This window comes from Callithrix jacchus, chromosome 7, assembly GCF_049354715.1.
Source record: "Callithrix jacchus isolate 240 chromosome 7, calJac240_pri, whole genome shotgun sequence".
Lineage (NCBI taxonomy): Eukaryota > Metazoa > Chordata > Mammalia > Primates > Cebidae > Callithrix > Callithrix jacchus.
The window spans coordinates 53,460,334-53,482,334 of NC_133508.1; the positions used below are offsets into that span (position 1 = coordinate 53,460,334).

At 56.0% G+C, this 22,001-nt stretch overlaps 1 protein-coding gene across 2 annotated transcripts in view; it reads right to left on the reverse strand.

Moving 5' to 3' along the window:
- EPHA2 (EPH receptor A2) overlaps positions 1-22,001 on the reverse strand; it is a 41,085-nt gene that overhangs the window by 16,549 nt on the left and 2,535 nt on the right. Inside the window, exons 1-3 of one of the 2 annotated variants that reach the window (XM_035307858.3) lie at positions 15,806-16,024; positions 10,911-10,978; positions 8,146-8,815 (exon numbers count right to left, since the gene is read on the reverse strand). In XM_035307858.3, coding sequence (XP_035163749.3) covers positions 8,146-8,815; positions 10,911-10,978; positions 15,806-15,890 — 823 coding nt within the window. In that variant the 5' untranslated portion in view covers positions 15,891-16,024. Of the gene's footprint in view, positions 1-8,145; positions 8,816-10,910; positions 10,979-15,805; positions 16,025-22,001 lie in introns of those variants that run through there. The other variant, XM_035307859.3, reaches the window with a different exon arrangement.

Below are 22,001 nucleotides of genomic sequence, written 5' to 3' on the forward strand. Positions count from 1 at the left end.
CCTCCCCACCCCGGCCCAGGGACCACACAAACAGCCTCCCTCAGCCGCTTGGCCCATCCTGCGTCAGCAGACCCTCAGCATTGGTCCTGCGAGAACTCAGATGCCCAGCGGAAGGGGCTTGTCCTGGGCCGTGCAGCAGGACAGAGGAGGCCCAGGACCCGACTCCTGCTCTGCATGGAGTCTGGAGTCCCAGTGACAGTGACCGTACCTACTGTGCGCAGGGCTCGGGCTGAGCACTGTACAAGCATTTAGTCCTCGCAATAGACCTGCTATACACAGACACTACTGGCGCTCGTTCCATTTTGGAGGTGAGGAGAGGCAAAAGAAACTTGCACAAGGTCACCAAGCTCCCAAGACAGGAAACCCAAACTCCAACTCAGGGTGCCTGACTTTTAGCCTCTCTCCTCTCCCACTTTATTTGATTTTACTTTTTATTTTTTTATTATTATGTTTTTGAAATGGAGTCTTGCTCTGTTGCCCAGACTGCAGTGCAGTGGCAGGATCTCAGCTCACTGCAACCTCCGCCTCCCCGGTTCAAGCAATTCTCCTCCGTCAGCTTCCTGAGTAGCTGGAACTACAGGCACCCACCACCAGGCCTGGCTAACTTTTGTATTTTTAGTAGAGATAGGGTTTCGCCATGTTGGCCAGGCTGGTCTTGAAATATTGACCTCAAGTGATCCTCCCGCCTCGGCCTCCCAAAGTGCTGAGATTAAAAGCGTGAGCCACCTTGTCTGGCCTGTTTTAATTTTTAGAGACAGGATCTTGCTTTGTTGCCCAGGCCGGTCTCTTGACCTCCTGGCCTCAAGTGATCCTCCCACCTGGACCTCCCACAATGCTGGGGTTACAGGCGTGAGCCACCGCACTTGGCCTCCTTTCCCACTTCTGTTCTTAGGAACCCTTCAATTTAGAGCAGAGAAACCAACATTCTGAAACAAGCCTGAAGAGAGAGGAGATATTCACTTCAAAAGCCAGAAACTCCCGACAAATTTCAGAGTAGCTGGGGGTCTATGTGCTGTGAAGGGAGGGGGAGGGCATCCCCCACCACAGATCTTCTTAAACTGGGCACTTTTGTGTCTATGAGCAGAAAAGTGTAGACTCCAGCCAGGAGGGTTGGTTGGGATGGCTAAAGTGGTCTCTTTCAAGCCCCAAATGTCTTTTCATTCCAGTCTCCTATGGTATTTGGAAACCCATGAGTGTATTGCCCCCCTCCCAATAACACAGCTACACGATACAAAAATAGCTCTCTCCTCCGCCAAATCTTTAAGTAAAACTGAGACTCCAGAAAGCTGGGCCATGTCTATCCTGGGGTTTCAATTCCCCCAAATGCCCTGACTTGTCTACCGAGGAGACTTCGCCCTGGCTAAGTGCTGGCTCCAGGTGGTCCAGGGCCAGCAGACCTGGGAAGCTTGGGGGTGTTTTCAGCCCAGGCTCCCAGGCTGGGCAGGGGCCACAAACCCCCACCGCTCGGGTTCCGACCTTTCGCCACCTGGAAACCCTCACAATGCACCGACTCCCCACCATGCAGCTGCTCCTATGCCAAGAGGAGGAAGTGGGGGAAGAGATGGGCTCTTCGGCCCCAGCGCCCGGGGGTGGCCTGCCTGCTGCCGCCAGGAAAGAGGGAATTTGGAGAGATTTCCGCTGCGGATGTGCCAGATAATACAGTGGAGAGGCAGCGTCAACAGGGCATGTGCCTGCCTGATGAGCTGTTTCCCCTCCTCCAACCATAGAGCTACCAGGGGCTGTCCCCAGGGCCCCCCAGAGTTTCCAAGTGCTCAGGGGTCCCAGAGTTCATGAGTAGGACACCAGCAAGCCCCTGTGTTCTTCCTGACTTTATCTAGTTGGATTTCCTGGCATTCTGGGTGGGAAGTGGGGACAGGGGTCACACACAATCAAACACACCTACATACACCAAATACCCACTGTTTCTTAGCCAACCAGCAAATTCCTATGCATCTTTTAATACCCAGCTTAAGCTCCTCTACACAGCTCTCCCAGACTGCCCAATTCCTGGCCCCCTGGCCCCCATTAGGGCATCTATCGATCTTATGTTTACCAAATAGAAATGGGTACTTTGTACATGTCTGGCATGATGCTGGGTGCTAGGATACGATGGTGAGACAGATAAACACCGTTTCAGCTCCAGGGGAATTCACAGGTTGGCTTTCATGCTCCATTTGAAATTATTTCTGCATGTATCAGGAGCCTCTGTGAGACTGGCAGCTCCTGAGGAGCAGGAATGGAGACCAATTTATCAGTGTCCCATGGCCCAGCACAGGAGCTTGCATGAAGTAGGTGCTCAGTTAATGTTTGCTGAATGGATGGACAGATGGATAAATGAATGGGTAGATGGGTGGGTTGGCGGGTGGGTGAGTGGATGGATGGATGGAAGGATGGATTGATGGACGGATGGACAGATGAATGCACAAGTGGATGGATTGGTTGGTGGGTAGGTAAGCGGATGGCTGGCTGGCTGGCTGGCTGGATTGGTGGGTGGAGGGATAGGTGAGGAGGATGGACAGATGAATGAACAAGTGGATGGGTGGGCTGGTGGGTGGATGAGTGGATGGATGGATGGGTGGGTGGGTGGGTGGGTGGATGAGTGGATGGATGGGTGGGTGGGTGGGTGGGTGGGTGGATGGATGGGTGGGTGGGCGGGTGGAGGGGTGGACAGGTGGATAGAAGAGTCAGTAGGAGAGAGAACAGGTGGCAGAACCTACCATGTGCACGTGAAATATGCACTCCAGGGCCAGAGCAGTGAGGAGAGTTTCAGCGCCCAGAGAGATGCTGTGGAGATGGTTCACCAGGATGCCTACCTTCCTTGCACAAGAGCCTAGCTTTGGCACACCTGTGGAGAGCTGTTCTGGCCCCAGTTGCCTGGCAGGCCCGGGCCACTCTGAGCAGGGGAACTGGGGCACAGTGGCTGCACCTCGGGCCATACCCTGGTTTTTCCAGTTCCTGATGCCCGCCCCTCAGGTGGCAGCATGAGGTGACTCAGGGACAGACGCCCTTATCATGACGCAAGTCCAGCCCCCAATGGAGCCCCTCCTCCCAAGGCACAGCCACCTCCCAGGCTGGCAGTGGCAAGACTGTGAGGTCAAGAGGTCACGGTGGCAATTCACCTAGGTCCAGTCACCGCCCAAGCCAGGCGACGGCAGGCACCACCCTGGCTCAAGGATGAGGAGCCTGGACTTTGTCTCTGGGCCCTGACAGGCAGTGAATGGCAACCTATGGGTTACTGACCCAGCAAATGGGGGAAGCTGATAACCTCGAGCCCTAGTGGCTTCTTGCTCCCAGCAGGCCCTGTCGTCCCTGCAGAAGGGGGTCCGTCCCCAGGGCCTGACAGCAGCACCCTGTCCCTTTCACACATACCCTAGGCAGCTATCTGCGGGCACATTCCTCCACCATCGATAAGCGCCGCTCCCCACCGCAGCCCCACCTCCTGCTCCTGGCCTGCCACGAGCCTTTCATCTTCTGTTTGCTTTCCCTGGACTCCTTCCTTCCGTTCTGGGGACCCACTTACCTATAGGAGGGAGGGAGGGAGGGAGGGAGGGAGGGAGGGAGGGAGGGAGGGAGGGAGGGAATGGCCAGTGCCCGCCCAGTGGAGCTGCCAGTGCCTAGCTTTGCCCCAAGTCTGAGCTGAGGGAGGGATAGGCAGGGCACAGAGGTGAGAGCCACCATGCAGGGGCAGTGCTGGGGCGGTGCTGCCGACTTGTACCCCGCGGCAGGCCAGAAGAAACATCACAGAGATAAGGCCCAGTGGGACTTCCCAGGGAGGGGACAAGCCTGGGAGCCACAGCCAACAGCTCCCAGAGCCCCCCACAGGGCGGGGGGAACAACCGTGACCTGATGAAACAGGGATCCTGCCAGCAGCCCCTGCCATGGCCGGAGACCACCCTATCAAAAGACCACCTCACCGGGCACAGTGGCTCACGCCTGTAATCCCAGCATTTTGGGAGGCTGACTCGGGTGGATCACAAGGCCAGGAGATCAAGACCTTCCTGACTAACATGGCGAAACCCAGTCTCTACAAAAAATTAGCCACATGTGGTGGCCCATGCCTGTAATCCCAGCTATTTGGGAGACTGAGGCAGGAGAATCGCTTGAACCCAGGAGGCGGAGATTGCAGTGAGCCGAGATTGCACCACTGCACTCCAGGCTGGGTGACAGAGTGAGACTCCATCTCAATAAAGAAAAGACCACCTTAACCAGAGCCATACCCTGGCCAGGGACTCCTCCCTGTCAGCTATGGACCTTAGGCCACTTGGACTGCAAGCAGTGGGACCCCTCCTCACCACACTTGAGTCACACGGTCAACAGCTTGCTCGGTATTTAGACTGAGCCCCAATGGGAAGCTCTGATCACCAGGTTGGCAGGTCCTTCAGTGTCACAGGCCCAACCCACTCATTTGACAGATGGGGGTGGGACCCAGAGGGGACTTGCTAAGGTCATACATCCTGTGGGTGGAAGGACACACGGCAGGGGCAACTGCCCTCTTGTGCCAGGCCCCAGTTCTTTTGGTCACTGGTCACTGCTTCCTCTCTGGGCCTCAGTTTCCTCATCTGTAAAATGGGGATCAAGTCCTCATCCTCTCTGGGTTGTTTGTGAAGGCAGAAGGAAGCTCTGCTTATGAGATGTCTAGCGTGGTGCCTGGAATAGGGCTAGGAACTGGAGGACTGTAAAACTACAGTAGGGAGGGGACATCCCCGAGGGGCTAGGCCCATCAAGGGAGCAAGATCCTCAAAGGAGGGAATCTCCAACCCCCCACAACCCAGCTCTGGCCTCCCAGCTGTTCAGCTGAGCTGCTGGCCAAGGCTGCTGGCCACCTGCTCACCTGGCCACTGGTCCCCAGGGCTGAGGCGCCAGCAGGGGCCCCACCAGCTCAGCTGCTAAAGCCAGCACAGGAAGCGGAGACAGGGAGACAAAGCAGCCCCTGGGGACAGCGGTCAGCCCGGTCAGCCCTGACTCTGCTGTCGCCATGGGCAGGGCGGGGCTGGGGAATAGAGGGAAGCTGGCTCATTCCTCACATAGCTCACGGGAGCGCTCTGGGCAGCATGCCCACCTGCCGCACACAGCACCTGGGAGGTGCCTCCCTTCCTCTGCCCACTTAACTCTTTCCTGAGCTCCAGGCTTCCTGAGGAAAGAACTCTGAGGAGAAACAGACAAACTGGGAATAACCTAGACAGGGCGCCAGGTGACCTCAGGGTGTCCCGCCACTCTATGGGTCTGGTTTGTCACCAGCAGGAGGCCCAGTGAAAGAATCTGGGTCTCCAGGCCTGGAGGGTCCAGCAGGGAGGGCAGACCCTGTGCCTCCCTCTGGTTCTCCTGAAATGTGCCCAGCAATGCCCTCTCCAGCACCCCTGCTCCCGATAGAGCCCTCAAGCCCCTGCAACAGACCCAGCCATCCCCAGGGTTGGCCATTGAACCTGCTCCAGGTCCAGGTGCTGAGTCAGGGATTCCAAAGGAACTGGTCACTTCCCGCCCCATTTCCTAACCCATCCTGCAGCCTGGGCACCGCTGCACCGCCTGGACTCAGATCCTGACGCAGCCACATCCCCTGTGTGACTCCAGGCAAGCCTCTTTACTTCTCTGAACCTCAGTTTCCTCGTCTGTCAAATGGGATTTATCTCAATCCCTGCCACACAGAAAGGTGGTGTGGATTCCACTCGCATGTCTGATAAAGCGCTTGCTTGGCTCAGCGCCTGCCCCTCAGACAGCACCTGTCTACGGTAGTGACTGTCATCACCTCCCATAGCAGCATGACCAGGGGCTGCTGAGGAAAGTCTAGAAGCATAAAGAGGAGCCAGCCAGGGGTTCCTGGCATCTCCCATACCTGGCCACACTGAAAGGAATTTTGGTGGGAGGATCCCGAGGAGGAGCAATCCGGTAGGTGACTAGCAATGGACAGGGTCCCACCAGCTAAGTCGATTTAGCTCCCGGAAGCTCGTCCTCCTGCTGGGCTGATCTTCCCAGCAGGAGACTGCTTGGCTCTCTGCAAACAAAGTCTGCCAGAACCCTGACCCCCCACCTCTAGAGGAGGGAAGGCTGCCCCACTTCCTGGAGAGACGCCCCCACCCCAACGGTCCACTTATCTCTGCGGGGCCTGCATCACCAGCCTGTGGAAAGTTTTCAGCTGCCCCTCGCCCCCACCCCCGCATTCTTGTGCAAGCATGTCATGTGGGAGGAGCCTGCTCGCCCCACTGGGCTGCCTCGTCCGGGGGGGGGGGGGGGCCCACCCCACAGTCATTGTCTGAAACTGGGAGTGTGCATTCGAGGTCACCTAAAGCAGGGGCCGCCTGGGGAAGGGAGGCTCGCTCAGCAGAGGGGAGCCGGGAAGACAAGGGGCGATGGGATGGGCCAGAGCAGAGCTTACACCACAGGCTTATGGCCAGAAAAGCTCACAGAAAACTCATCGGGGGTTTACAGACCGAGTTAAGTAAGGTTCGGAGGACTTGCTTTGGGAGGCAAGTGGGGCTCATCAGAAAGGGCTTCAGGGTCCTCCCACCCTTCAACCCCCTTCCTGGGCTGCAGGATCCATGGCTACAAAACAAGCAAAAGTCTGCTGGTGTTGAACTTTCTCATTTCACTCACAGGAAACCTAAGGCCAGAGATGAGGGGGTTTAGCCAAGGTCACGCTGCAGGTGTGTGCAATGCAGTGAGGGGGTTTAGCCAAGGTCACGCTGCAGGTGTGTGCAATGCAGTGAGGGGGTTTAGCCAAGGTCACGCTGCAGGTGTGTGCAATGCAGTGACTAAACCTCCAATTCCTTAATGCCCGGCTTATCTCAGCAAAGAAGCTGCCAGAGAGAGGGGATGAGCCAGCCCTCCAAAGGTCCGCCTGCATTCCACAAATGCCCTGCCCCAGGGCCATTTCCAGAAAAAGTCACCCATTGAAAATCCACATTGCTGTGGAGATTTCCGCTGTCACAGGCTCTGGGCACACCGAGCCACAGCTTGCTCCATGTGAGCTCACTAATGCCCAAGCCTCATTCACTAAGGAGAGTGTGATTTAATTGGCCCCTTTTCTGGGCCCAGTGTGTCATCAATAGAGACCCCAATGGGAAATCTATGGGTCCTGGAAAGATTCAGACAAGAAAGGCAGACCCTGGGCCCTCTCCGCCTCTCCCTCAACAAAAGCATGTCCCAAAAGCTCCCCTGGTGATCCTGATATGCGGCCAGGGGATTTGCACCCCAGGTCCAACTCAGTCACCTCCATGTACAGAAGAGGAGTTTGAGGCCCAGAGAGGTTAAATAGCTTGCCTAAGGCCACACAGCGAGTTGATAACAGACATGGAACTCGTCCCTGGTACTCCTACCATGAGACCACAGTGCACAGGAGACACTCAGTATACATTTGTGGGATGAATAAAAAGTAACAGCCACATTTAAAAGTACTTACGTGGCAGGCACTGACCTACGGGCTTTACTATTAAGTCATTTGATGATCACAGCCGCCCTATGACATAGATGCTACGATCATCTCTATTTTATAAACGAGGAAACCCAGGTACAGAGAGGTCAAGGAACTGACCTAAAGCCACGCAGCTGAAAATGTAGACCTGGGATTTCAACACAGGCATTCTTGTTCGAGTCCTCAAGCATAACCTCCACAATCTACTGTTTCTTCATTCATTCATTCATTTTTTTCTTTTTCCAGACAGAGTCTCGCTCTGTCACCCAGGCTGGAGTACAGTGGTGCAATCTTCGCTCACTGCAACCTCCGCCTCCCAGATTCAAGCAATCGATTCCCGTGCCTCAGCCTCCCAGGTAGCTGGGATTATAGGTGCGTGCCATCACGCCGGACTAATTTTTGTATTTTTAGTAGAGACAGCGCTTCGCTATGTTGCCCAGGCTGGTCTCAAACTCCTGGGCTCAAGTGATCCACCTGCCTCAGCCTCCCAAAATGCTGGGATTACAGGCGTGAGCCACTGGGCCCAGCTATCATTCATTAATAATGAATGAGTTAATCCAGCTTTAATATGGAAACCGATGTCTGGGAAGGATCTATAATTTCCACTAACAGAACTAATGCATGTCGTCAAAGTGGGGATGAGTTTACCAAGATCCCATGATTCCAAAGCTAAAGACCAGAATGGGAATGCAGCGTGTCACTCCAGAACCCCTTCCCTGCCACCCAGAACCATCACTCACCCTGGCAGGCATCCTCCACCTTCTCATAGCCTGCCTGGCACAGGCACTGCCCAATGGGCACCAGCCACTCTCCATCCACTGCACAATGCATACGGGGCTCTTCGCCCCCCGGTGGCACCACGGCATGGTCCACGCAGGTGCCAGCCACAGTGGCCAGGGAGGGTGCATCAGAGCCAGCGATGGTCTCGGGGAAGCGGGCCAGGCCCTGCAGCAGCTCAGGGCATTTCTTGTAGTACACACGGACGGAGAGCAGCGCCACACAGGCGCCAATATCCTGGAAGGCCAGGTAGAAGCCCTTGCGGGTGAGCGGCCCCACAGAACGCTCCTCCACGTTCAGCTTCACGAGGCGAGTCTCGAAGTCGCTGCTGACAGTGATCTCATCAGGCGCAATGGTGTCAATCTTGGTGAACTGGCGCTTCTGGAAGTTGGTGCCGTAGTCCAGGTCCGACTCGGCATAGTAGAGGTTGAAAGTCTCCTTGCAGGAGCTGGCACCGCCAGGGAAGCTGTTGCAGTCACGCACGGTGAACTTGAGCTCGATGAAGATACGCTCGGCCTCTCCTCGGTACACCCAGTTGGTGCGGAGCCAGTTGTCCTGGTCGCCAGACATCACGTTGCACACGGAGTACATGTAGATGGGCATGTCGTCCATGATGTTTTGCATCAGGTCCCACTGCGGGGGAAGACACAGGTTAGTGGGGGCAGGTGCCACTAGGCAGATGCTTTCCAGTTCGTGCTCTCCCGGTTCTACAGTGAAGGAAACTGAGGCCTGGGGCAGATGAGGGGGTGAATCCAAAGTGGCTGAGCCGGAATCTGGCCCCTGGTCTTTCTGGCACACGTCTGGATGCCAGACCTCTCTGTTGTTTTTCTTTTTTGAGACAGAGTTTCACTCTTGTTACCCAGGCTGTAGTGCAATGGCGCGATCTCGGCTCACTGCAACCTCCGCCTCCTGGGTTCAGGCAATTGTCCTGCCTCAGCCTCCTGAGTAGCTGGGATTACAAGCACGCGCCACCATGCCCAGCTAATTTTTTTATATTTTTAGTAGAGACGGGGTTTCACCATGTTGACCAGGATGATCTTGATCTGTTGACCTCATGATCCACCCGCCTCAGCCTCCCAAAGTGCTGGGATTACAGGCTTGAGCCACCATGCCAGCCAGACCTCTCTGTTAGACCGTGAGCCTGTGGGTGGCGTCTGGGGCTCCATGTGACCTCAGGTGGGTTATGCTCTCTGAGCCGAAATTTCCTCATCTGTACAATGGAGGCAAGACCCCCTACCTCACAGAATTGCTGTGAGGATAAAGGACAGAATGTCTACCCTGGCCGAGCACAGTGTGGGGCACAAGGTAATAGGCATACGGGCAGCCAGTAGGACTATTGTTACTCTGGGTATTATTCACCACACTCGCATGTGTGTTGACAAGCAAAGGAGTAGCATTAAGTCAAAGCAATGGATGATCCTCTCTGTCATTTAGAATTTGGCTTTGGAGCAGATCAACGCGTTCCTCCCTCTCTGGATCACAACTCAGCCTTCTCCAGAAAGAATTCCCAGGTCAGGCCACAGTTGGGCCAAGTGCCCCCCACCACCCAGCTCCCACAGTTGCCATGTTCCCCTCACCCTGTACCCCTTGCCATTTACCAAGGTGCACTTGGCATGGCACGTGGGAACACCTATATCTGGGCTCCCACACTAGATTCGGGGCTCCTCTCTATCTAATTCACCTCTGTGTCCCTAGAGCCTGCCTGAGACTGAGTAGGTACTCAGGGAAGGGTTTGTTGAATGAATGAACAAAAGAATGAATGGAAAGCAAAGGGGAGGAGGAGAGAGGCCCGGGCTCTAATGTGTGGCATTGGCCAAGGCTCTACATGCCCTTGGGCCTCAGTTTCCCACTCCGTATAACGACTGGGTTGTGTTAGGGGACCCGTGTTCCCTCCCAGCTAGACTTCCAGGGTCCTAGAAATCTGCTCAGAACTACACCCCAGCTAAGCCTGCCCAGAGCTAAGGACAAGAAACCGACTCACGCAGATCTGGCCAGCTGCGGGAACTATTCCGAATGGCCCCCGGGAGATCGCCCCCTCTCTGAGCTTAGGGCCCAGGACAAACTCAGCAAGGGCCCATTGTATAGAGAGGGAAACTGAGGCCCGGAGAACCGCAGCATCTTCCCCAAGATCACACAGCAGACACACACAAAGCCGGGGCAGAACCCCCAGCTCCTGCCCCCACTTCTGGTCACATCAGGACAGCATAGGGGGAAGACCTGGGTGAGAATGAGGCAGAGAAATGCAGCCCCCCACAGGAAGGGGAAACAACAGCTGGAGGTGGGAAAGGGGCGGGCAGGAAGGAACTTGATCAGGTTTCCCCATCCCCGTCTCTCCTTCACCCCTCACCTCCAGGGCTGAGACTTCAAGACAGGGGGCATCTTTAACCCCTTCCCTTCCAAGAGGTGGATGGGGGGTGCCAGAGATCCCTCTGACCATCAGCCCTTCTGGGACAGGGATAGCCCAACTCCACTAGGGCCTTCTCTGTCTCCCCAGTTCCCCCACCTCTCAGGCTTACTCCCACCCCCAGTACCTTCCCACCCCCAGCCAGCCCTGGCCTGGGCCGGCTGACTCTGAGCCTGGTGTGAGAAGCTGGACCCTGAGCCTGAGACCTGGCTGAGCTGCTGGATTGAAGCCAGGCCCCACACTCCCTGGGCCTCAGTTTGTCCATCTTTACAGGGGACTGGCAGCCCCATTCCCACACCCATCCCCACCCAACGGCATACGTACCCCTTTGCCATACGGGTGTGTGAGCCAGCCGAGCTCTCCCCCAGCTGCAGCAAAGTCCAGCAGTACCACTGAAAAAGAGCAGGGACAGGAGGTGAGCCTGGGGGTGTCTCCAGGGGTCAGACGATGGCAGGAAAGGTGAGGATCCCTCCAGGAACCCCAACTCTCAGACAGAGAAAGAGCGAGGGACCCCACCATGCAGGGTCACCATATCCAAGAAAACCATCCCTCGACTCACGGGGGAAACAGGCCCAGAAAAGGGTTGGAACCCAACTAAAGTCACACAGCAGGGTGGGGTCAGGTCTGGGCCTCCTGCCTCCCAAGCCAGGGTTCCGGCCTGCTGCCCCACTCCATTAGTCCCCAGCTGGGCAGAGCAGGCCAGGGAGCTCAGCCTGGCAGGAGAACAGCAGCTGGGCAGAGAGCTGAGCTGAGCAGAGTGTTAAGTGACACCCCGCCGCCCCGTCTGCTTCCTTGAACAAGGCCCTTCGGCAGCACTTCCCATGCATGTGGGCCTTGGGGACACTGGTGTCTGCTTCTGCCACATTCTCCCCAGCAGGAAACACGCCAGCCCCACTCAGGCCATGTAGCACACACATTTGCACCTACAGTACACATGCATCTTGTGGCACTCCAAGAAGAGAGTGCTGTTAACAGGTGGGAACAGCTCCAGGGTGGAGGAGGGAAGCGGGTATCTGGAAACCGATCTCACCACAAAAGCCACAGAGCAGGCGGGATAAAGCCCTGAACCCATGGGGCCCTTAGGAGGGGCCCAAAGATACACACAGCTGGTGAGGTCCCCTCCCTGGGAAAGTCACTCCCACCACCCCTGCCCCTCACATCCTAACCACTGCCCTGCCAGGGGTGCCCCAGAGGTTCCTGGGAGATCAGGGATGGAAGCCCATGTAGGGGGCATTCTAGGCCCAGAGGGTCCAGGTGTCAGGACCATGCTGTTCCCAGAAAGACGACTGGAGCCTGGCAAGGGACACACCCCCAGGGGCTTCCCTACACCTAGTCCTGCCCTTGCGCATCTCCCACTGATCCACCCCAGGTTCTCTGCCAGGCTCAGAGGCCATCGCCAAAACCTAAGACCCTAGGTACTGCCCTGCTCCATTTCCAAGTAAAGTCCAGGCAGCTGCCAATAAGCACTACCCTCCCTGGAGGGTAAGGAGATTGGAGAAACTGAGGCATAGAATCTATGCAAGATGGATTCAGAGGGGAAAGCCCTAAGGTGGGGGTAAAGAAAGCAAGTCAGGGCTTCCTTTGGGCCCTGAAGCATGAGGGATCTGCCTCAGAAGCCCCATTCCTCAAGGCCAGGACCGGAGAAAGACTCAGAGGGTGGACAGAGCTCCAGGCAGGCTGGGAGCAGGGATGGCCTGGTTTGCGGAAATGGGAGCTGGGCTCTGAGGTCTTGGAAACCCCTTCCTGAAGTGACAGGGCCCTCCTACCTGGGCTGAATGCCCCCAGGCTGGGGTGTGAGGTGCTGCCACCCCCACTACTGACCTGAGCCAAACCTCTCTAGGAAGACTCCGGCAGCCCAGAGAGGCAAGAGGAAGTCCGATGTGGCACCGGCCCCATGGCAGAGGCTGTGGGGATAGGGGAGGGTGGCTGGGGGCAACGGGGTGGGTAGGCGCAGGGATTTGTTCAGACATGCCCAGGACCGGGGCTTGGAAACTCACTAACCCCACTAGCAAATGGAATGTTCCAGCTACACAGGAAGGAATCTGGAAGCTCCTGACTTCAGCTGGGTGGGTAGAAGGACAAAGGTTCGTCATAGTCCTGCAGCCCCCACCTCGGACTGGCAAGAAGCTGAGGTGTGTGCCCAGGGGAGGGGGCTCACGGTGCCCAGGCTTCTGAAGGGTTAACCTGGCACGAGGGCCCTCCCTTTCCAGTCTGGGCCCAGCTCTAGAAGTAGCACAGGGCTCAATCGGAGAAGAAAAGAAGCCCTCACGCAGGAAGGAATCCCCCGCTAGACAGGGGTTTCCAGTGCCGGCCCCCTCCCAGGGAAATTCCCTCTAACCAACCACCAGGAACAGGAGGCGCCCAGCACTGGGTCCCTCCGCCCTGACGCGGGTGCGGCTCTTTCCCCAGGTTCTTCCAGCTCCTGCTTCCCTGGAAAGGGTGGGAGCCTTGGAGCCCCTCAGCTGCCCCAGACAGCTTCCTGGAGAGGCTTAGGCTAAGCAGGGCTTATCCATGAGCCCTCTATCCCCTTACCTTCCCGTTTCTGGGGGAAAAAAAAAAACCACACACACACACACCTTCTTCTTTACCATAAGTTCCACTGTAAGTGCCATCTTTGCTGGGCCGCATTGCTCCACAGCTCCTTCCACAAATACAGGACTACCACCCACTGCCCTGTGGTCCCCTCCCTGCTCCCCCCATTCCTCTTTAACCAAGACTAGCTAATCCCTAAAGGAAGCGGGGAAATGGGGGCTCTGGGGAAAACATGAAGGAAAAAGGGAAGGGGACAGAGGGCAGACTGGGCCCCCGGCAGAACCAGAAACCAAGAACTTCCTGGCACTCTCCAGCCCTCTTCCCATCAGCAGCACCCCAGCTCAGCACCCCCTGGCCACCTGCCCAGACCCCTGCCCAGCTATGCCCGCTGGTGGAAAATCCACCATGACACCAACCACAAGGCAAAGGCCCATGGCTCTAGCAGCCGAGAAGCGGGATGCTCAGGGCTGGTCCTCGGTGCAGAGGGCCCTGTTGGTAAGCACTTGGGCCTCCCTCGGTTTCCCCATTTGTAAAACAGAGGGCAGATTCAGTGGCTGTTGAGGATATAACAGGAGCCAAGTGGGCAACCAAGTACAGCCTAGGGGCAAGGGGGCAAGAAAGAAGTCCAAAGCAGCCTGGGGGTAGGTGGAAATGGTACCTATGTCCTCCTACCTGCCCCCTAAGCCACCCCCAGGCAGACCCACCACATCCAGCCTGATTCCCAGAAACTGAAACCAGCAGCTGCCAGCTGGGCCATCATGCCCACCCCCACCCAGGCACACTTCCACAGAGACTCAGAGTCGAAGTGAAAATGTCCCCCCCACCCCAGTGCAATACACAAGGCTTCCCCCCGCCCCATATCCCATTGGGCCTGTGGATTGGGTTTAATCACACAGGCTGGGGAGAAGTGGACACAAGGAACAAGAACAAGGCAGCTCCAGGCTTCCAGGCCAGCGTGCGGCTGCAGTAGCAAAGCACCCGCGTAATCCCCACCCCCCATGGGCAGCCGAGGAGAAAGGACTGTAGTGATTCCAGCTGTCTCTCCCCTTCTCTCCAACCATAGTCCCCCAGGAGGGGGGAGGACGAAACGTTAGTGGGGCGGATACTGGTGGTGGCAGACATCCCTGCCATGCGTGCCTCCTGCAACCAGAGGTCCCAGTTGGGACCCGGGCCCTGTTGCTCCAGAGACTGAGGCAGGATGCCACCCCCCACTTGCCACTGCCCAACCACTCCAGATTGGGCCTCTTTTCCTCCCAACACGGAACAGCAAAACCTCCAAACCCAGTTTGGGACGCAGAAAAAGAAGGAAACAGGCCGGGCGCGGTGGTTCACGCCTGTAAACCCAGCACTTTGGGAGGCCAAGGCGGTGGATCACCTGAAGTCAGAAGTTCAGGACCAGCCTGGCCAACATGGTGAAACCCCGTCTCTACTAAAAAAATACAAAACTTAGCCGGTGGTGGTGGCGGGCGCCTGTACTCCCAGCTACTCAGGAGGCTGAGACAGGAGAATTGCTTGAACCCGGGAGGCGGAGGTTGCAGTGAGCCGAGATCGCGCCATTGCCTCCAGCCTGGGCGACAAGAGCGAAACTCCGGCTCAAAAAAAAAAAAAAAAAGGAAACTTCTCACCGGCGCAGGGTTTCCTCCCGGCTTCCCCCTTGTGGAGCCTGCGGAAATCTCGCTCTGCCCAGGCAGGCGGGGAAACCTTGCCCTCTTGGAAACTGAAGCTGGCCTCGGCTGGGTGGACAGGAAGGTCCTCGGCCAGGGTCAGGAGCCCCCATCCTCGCCGCGACCCTAGCGGAGGGTCAACGCCCGCATCCACACACCCGCCGCACCGTGGGCAAAGTCTGCGGCCCCACACTCCGCGCAGCTCCGGGAACACTGGGGCGGGGGTGGGTGATTCAGTCCCCCACCTCTGGGTGCCCTGACTCCCTGGTGGCCCTGGGCTGACAGCTCCACACCTTGGGAGGCCGCGCCCCCACCTGCCGCATTTCCTCGTTCTGAGTCACCCTTGCTCAGAACGCTTGACTTTGGGACTTCCTGTCCGCACTCGCGGCCCCTAACCTGCCCCGGGAGCCCGGGAGTGCGGCTTGGGAAAGAGAGAAAGGAGTGCGTAGGCAGGGATTGGCCGGAACCTCCCTCCACTCTCTCCCTTGGGACTGGAGGTAAAGGGGGACGTGGAGAAAATCCCAGGGAACTGGGCCTTCGCCAGGGGGCTCCGGCCAGCTCGCCGGAGCCCCCTCCCCAATATGCGAGGCCTGCACAGTATGCCTTCTCCGCAAAACCCCGGCAAGTAGGTTAGCGAATTCAGGTCACTAGAAGCTGAGCCCGTGGAAAGCCACCCAAACACTCCCTTCTCCAAGGGACTCCCCACGCCCCCCGCCGGGACGCGTTGCTGAAGCCGCTGCCTGAGCTGCAACCGCGTGGCCTGCGCCGCGTCCCCTTCTCCGCAGCCTCCGAGGCCCGTGCGCCCAAGCCGAAACCCCTTATTCTCCAGAGCTCCTGTGACCACGGGTGGGGGCCTGGGCTCGCCTGGATCGCAGCCCTTGCGCCCTCCGCACTCCAGCGCTCCGGGACTGGGAGGCACCAGGTCGGTTTCCAAAGTTGCGTGCGCTAAGGCGCGCTGGGATCTGGGGGCCACTAGGGCCCGCTGGCCACGGGGCCCGGGGTCCAGCCGCCGCGGGCACTCACCTTCCTTGCCCTGCGCTGCCGCGACCGCGGCCAGCGCGCAGCCCCACAGCAGGGCGAAGCAGGCGCGGGCTGCCCGGAGCTCCATGCCGCGCTCCTCGCTCTCGGTCCGATCCCCTGCGCCCGGCTCCCGCACGCCCGCGCACCGGCACTGGCCTTGGTGTCCGCTCCCGCCGGCCGGCCCGCGCGCAACTTCTGCCCCTCCTGCCCCGAATCCTTAATGGAAGTTGGGTGAGAACCGGCTCCTGTTCATTCATGCCCCGCGTGACGTCACCGAGGCCACGCCCTCAGGAATGTCTTTAAAGGGGCCGGGCTGGCACCGAAGGGGAGGGAGGGGAAGTCCGGAGGGGTTTAGGGGAGGACCTTGGGGCCCTCTAGACTCGCAGGCACTCCGCAGGCCCTCCAGAGTGTGAGCAACTCAAAGCGCCAGCGCCCCTAGGGGTTGGTCCCCGGGGATCTCTGAGCCTGGTATCCTGGGAGCCGACCTGGAATGGTTTTGCGCTGAGCCATGCCCATCCTGCCCTTTACCTCTGCGACTGAGCTCAACGCTGGCCTGAAGGCCTGGGCTGAAATGCATTGGGGGTCCAATAAGCAGTTACCTCCTAAGCAGCAGGCCTGGGAGAGTGGCCTGGAAATAGACCTGGATGCCCCCCTTCCTAAAACCCTTGAAGGGTGTGCCAAGCTGCTGATGATCAAGTAGAGTATCTCTGTTCAGAAGCCTCTAAGCCTACTGTGATCTAAGAGTAGGTTCATTTCCTCTGGGAGTGGATCAGACATGCACTATCTTATTTATTAATAATTCTCATCTGGGAGGCAAGGGTTATCATCCCCATGTTACAGAAGAGGAAACAGAGGCTCCAAGAGCGTAAAGAACATGCCAAAAGGGTGCACAGCTCACGGTAGTAGAAGCAGGATTTGAATCACGGTGGTCGCTGCTTGAATCACTGCTTGTTTTGGTGGACATGGCAAGGGGCTTTTGTGCAGAGCACCCCTGGCCCCCAACCCTGCCACGGCAGGATCGGTTGGTAGGTTTTGACAATTTGGAGGACACCTGCCTACGACCTGCCCCTTCGTAAGACCTCTTCACAAACGTTCCTCAGACGTGAGTTCATCTCCCTTCCTGACGGAAGCGGTTGGTGTGAAGGAAACAAATGGGAAATGTTTCTGGCCCGCCTGCCCAGCCACCCACGGCTGCCTGTTGCCCAATCACTATTTGACCAGTCCAGGAGGAGCAACTGTGGCAGGCCTGATTTCCTGGGAGGCCCCAGACTCCCTCTGCCTACCTCCTCCTTTCTGACCCCATCCTCCCTTCAATGCCCAGGACCTGCTACCCAGGTACCTGAGTCCTCTATGCCAGATGTGAACATCTTGGCCTCTCACCTTGGTGCCTGCTCTTGGGAAGCCGGTCCAGACACCTCTCTTGCAGGGAGAGAGGAAGGGTTAATTACAGGTGTTAGGGTTAATTAAAGCCTTTGACCAAGAGGGTGGGAGGAGAGCCTTGGTCTTCTGAAAGCCTGTGAGTGTGCAAGTGCCTGTGAGAATGAGTGCATGTGTGTGAGGATGTGAGATTGTGTTTGAATGTGCATGCATGTGTGTAGACATGAGAGTGTTGATGTATGTACAACTGCGTGTGTGTATGGACATATGTGTTGGTGTGTATGACTGGGTGAGGTGGCTCACACCTGTAATCCCAGCACTTTGGGAGGCCAAGGCAGGCAGATAATTTGAGGTCAGGAGTACAAGACATGCCTGGCCAACAGGGTAAAACCTCATCTCTAGTAAAAATACAAAAACGTTAGCTGGGTGTGGTGGCACACACCTGTAATCTCATCTACTAAGGAGGCTAAGGCAGGAGAAGCACTTGAACCCAGGAGGCAGAGATTGCAGTGAGCTGAGATTGTGCCACTGCACTCCAGCCTGGGCCAGCAAGACTCCATCTCAAAAAAAAAAAAAAGTGTTGATGTACGTGTGTATGATCGTGCGTGTGGGTGTGAGAGGATTTGTTTATGAGTGCGTGTGAGTGTGTGAGTGTGCCATACTTCGCAGTGGTTGCAGAGTCAGCCCGTGAGTTTCTGAAGAAGTTATTTCACTTCTCTGAGCCTCAGTTTGCTCACTGGAAAGATGAGCAAATAGCAAAAAGCCTATTTTGGAGAGTTACCATAAAGGTCAAATAAAGGCGTGCATGTAAACCCCAGAAAGCACCATGAAACTTCAGCTGTTACTGGGTTACACACATGGTTCAGCAGCAAGAAGCCACATCTGTGCAGAGCAGGGCATGTGTTGTGCCCAGGGCTCTGTGGACAGGCACGTGGGGTGTGTGGATGAGTGTGGGCATGTGTGTAGTACATGGTAAGGGTAAGTGTTTTGCATGTTGTATTGGAGCCTCTAGACTAGGGACACTGGTGTGTGTAAGACTCCGTGTGAGTTGTGTGGAAGCCACTGTTTGTACATGGATGTTACATGCCACTTGCAGGCTCCATATGTCAGATGTGTCACTAGAGGTCACACTGCAGGAGGACAGGGATGTTTGTAGAAAACAGATAGTGCCAGCCATGCGAGGTGGCTCACGCCCATAATCCCAGCACTTTGGGAAGCTGAGGTGGGTGGATTACAAGGTCAAGAGATCGAGACCATCCTGGCCAACATGGTGAAACCCTGTCTCTACTAAAAATACAAAAATTAAATGGGCAGGGTGGCGCCTGCCTGTAGTCCCAGTTACTCTGGAGGCTGAGGCAGGAGAATCACTTGAACCTGGGAGGAGGAGGCTGCAGTGAGCTGAGATCATGCCACTGTGCTCCAGCCTGGGCGACAGAACAAGACTCCATCTCAAAAAGAAAGAGAAAACAGACAGTGCCTGATACTAGAGACTCAGCAAGCCTCTGCTGAATTAATGAAGTAATGAATGCATGACAGCATTGCAAGTTCTGTGTTTCGTGAACGTCTTTGTATGTAGTGTTGGTTGGTCCTTCCGGTGGCAAGTGTGGGTTTCCATGTGTGGACCCAAGCACATGCACCTGGCAGGGGGGCAGGCAGGCCCTAATGGCTGTGGGGACTGTGCCCAGCAGTATGTGCGTAAGTTGGGGGCAGGGGGTACAGAGCAGGGTGTCGCCCATCTGCAGCACGTGATGTAAGCAGAGGCCTGTGGGAAGGAGTGGTATGTCAGGTGGGGGCAAGAGGGTGTGGGATGGGGGCAGTTCCCTGGCCTTTAGTCACCCATCTGGTGATACACCCTTCCCTCTTTCCTGTCCAACTCAGAGTCCTTCCCGTTCTGGGTGACTGGGTGCTAAGAGGAAAGTTCTTCAGTGAGTCTTACAAAGCGGCACCAAAACATATTTATAGTGACATAATCAGCCTTAATGGAGGTGGAATTACCCCATAAAGGCCCCAAGGAGCCCTCAGGGCCTCAGTGCCACTGCAGCAGATAAGGCTCCAGTACAGGCAGGTGGAGCCCAAGTGAGTGTGTGTTTGTGTGTCACTGCCTCACCTGCCAATCCCTGCCTCCAGCCCACCAGCCTGCTCAGGGGCCCACCTTTGTTAGGACTTAACTGGGGCTGGGCGCTGGGGGCAAGGAGACCACAAAGGTGAATGCTAAAGCCATGGCTTCACTTACCCCACCTTTGATCTATGCCTGTCTTTGGCCAAGAACATCAGAAAAATAATGTGGCCTGGACAACACGGTGAGACCCCATCTCTACAAAAGAAAAAAAGTATCTGGGCATGGTGGTGAGTACCTGTGGCCTCAGCTACTGAGGTAGCTGAGGCAGGAGGATCACTTGAGCCTGGGAAGTCAAGGCGGCAATGAGCTGTGATGATTGCACCATTGCACTCCAACCTAGGCAACCAATTTAAAAAAAAAAAAAAATTTTTTTTAAAAGAAAAGGAGGCTGGGCAAGGTGGCTCACGCCTGTAATCCCAGCACTTTAGGAGGCCAAGAGGGGCAGATCACCTGAGCTCAGGAGTTCCAGACCAGCCTGGCCAACTTGGTGAAAACCCCATCTCTACTAAAAAAAAAAAGCCAAAAAAAAAAAAAAAGTTAGCTGGGCATGGTGGCGGGTGCCTGTAATCCCAGCTACTCCAGAGGCTGAGGCAGGAGAATCGCTTTAACCCGGGAGGCAGAGATTGCAGTGAGCCAAGATCACGCCACTGCACTCCAGCCTGGGTGAAAGAAGGAGATTCCGTCTCAAAAGAAAAGGAAAGAAAAAAATAATAGTTGTAGCCAATACTTAGAAAGCATTACTATGTGCCAGGGCCAGCTCTAAGCACTTCATCTATACTGATCCACTTAACTCTCATGACACACCCATGAGGTGAGCACTGCTCCTGTCCACATTTTGCAGAAGAGCAAATTTGGAAGTAAAATTTGGAGCTGGGGTTCCAGCCAAGACAGTCTATATCCAGCACACACTCTAAGGGGTACCTGTCTCTGCCAGTGCCTCTGAATTCCACTGAACCCAGAAAACAGTCTGCCATCCTGAAATGTGCCGACTCTCTACAGCTGGGATCTTCAAGGCCAGTCTAATGACTACCTCTTGGGTGAAGCCCCCAGGGGTCAGGCCCGCCCTAGAACCCCAAGGGCCTCAATGCTACATGACCACCAGGACCCTGGTCTCAGCCAACTGAACTCTTTCTTGTTTTTCAAAGTATCTGAACTGTCTTTTCAACTAGACTGTAAACCCCTTAAAGATGGGGAATGAATCCAACACCAGCTAGAATAGTTCCCTGTACACAGGAGTCACGCAGCAGATGCTCACATTTGATGGTGACATTCTAAATTAGTTCCCTCCGTTCATTTTTTCTTTTTTTTTTTTAAGAGGGAGTCTTGGTCTGTCTCTCAGGCTGGAGTATAGTGGTGCAATCTCGGCTCACCAAAACCTCCACCTCCTGGGTTCAAGCAATTCTCCTGCCTCAGCATCCCTAGTAGCTGGGATTACAGGCGAGCGCCACCACACCCAGTTAATTTTTGTATTTTTTAATAGGGACGGGGTTTCATCATGTTGGCTAGGCTGGTCTTGAACTTCTAACCTCAAGTGATTCGCCCTCCTTGGCCTCCCAAAGTGCTGGAATTACAGGTGTGAGCCACTGCACCTGGCCCCCTCTATTCATTTCAATCCACATTCCTTGAAGGACTTTTTTTTTTTTCTGAGATGGAATTTTGCTCTTGTTACCTCAGCTGGAGTGCAATGGTACGATCTTGGCTCACTGCAACCTCTGCCTCCCGGATTCAAGTGATTTTCCTGCTTCAGCCTCCCAAGTAGCTGAGATTATAGGCATGCATCATATCCAGCTAATTTTGTATTTTCAGTAGAGACGGGGCTTCTCCATATTGGCCAGGCTGAACTCGAACCCAACCTCAAGTGATTGCCTGTCTCGGCCACCCAGAGTGAGCCACCAGAGGTACCCAGCTCCCTCTATTCATTTCAATCTACATTTTTTGATGTATAGCAGGCCACTTCACCTCTGTGAACTCATTTAATCCTCTCTAGCCCTAGAAGGAAAAACTAATGCCTCCATTTTCGCAGCAACAAAATGAGGCTCGGAGAGAAGAAATGACTAGTTACACAGCTGGTTCGTGGCAAAGGTGGAACTAAAAAGTTCAGTGTGTCTCCCCCAGAGCCGAGTCGACCTGCTCTTTTTTGAACACATCCTGGGCTTTCATGCCTTTGTCCCAGCTGTGCCCTCTCCCCGATGTGCCTTCCATCTGGGCAGCTCCTACCAGACCCGCCTTGGTGTACATAACAGGAGAACGGATTGCAGAAAGGGTAGGGGAGTGCCTGGTCCACAGTGGGTGCCCTGCACAGATTCAGTGAATGAATGAGCAGTGGATCCAGCTGACCTGGATTCCGCCAGGTAACCCACCGTGTGGCCTTGGGGGAGCCATGTGGGTGCGATCATCCTGGCTTCCACACTCTGCTGCTGGGACTCTGTGAGATCATCATGTATCACATGCCCTTCGCTCAATGCTGGGCACAGAGTGAATGTGCATTGAATCTTAGCTATTGCTGGCTTTACAATCAAAAGTCACTTCTGAAGAGCCGACTGGGCTCCCCCAGGCCAAATATTCTTCCCGGGACAAATCCCAGCTATCACCGCATGCTCTAACTCCCTCCTCTTTAGGCAGGGGGATCCCTGAAGGACAGAGGCCCGGCTTTATTCCATCTTGCCATCCCCATGGTGCCAGGCATACAGTGGTGCCCAGTAA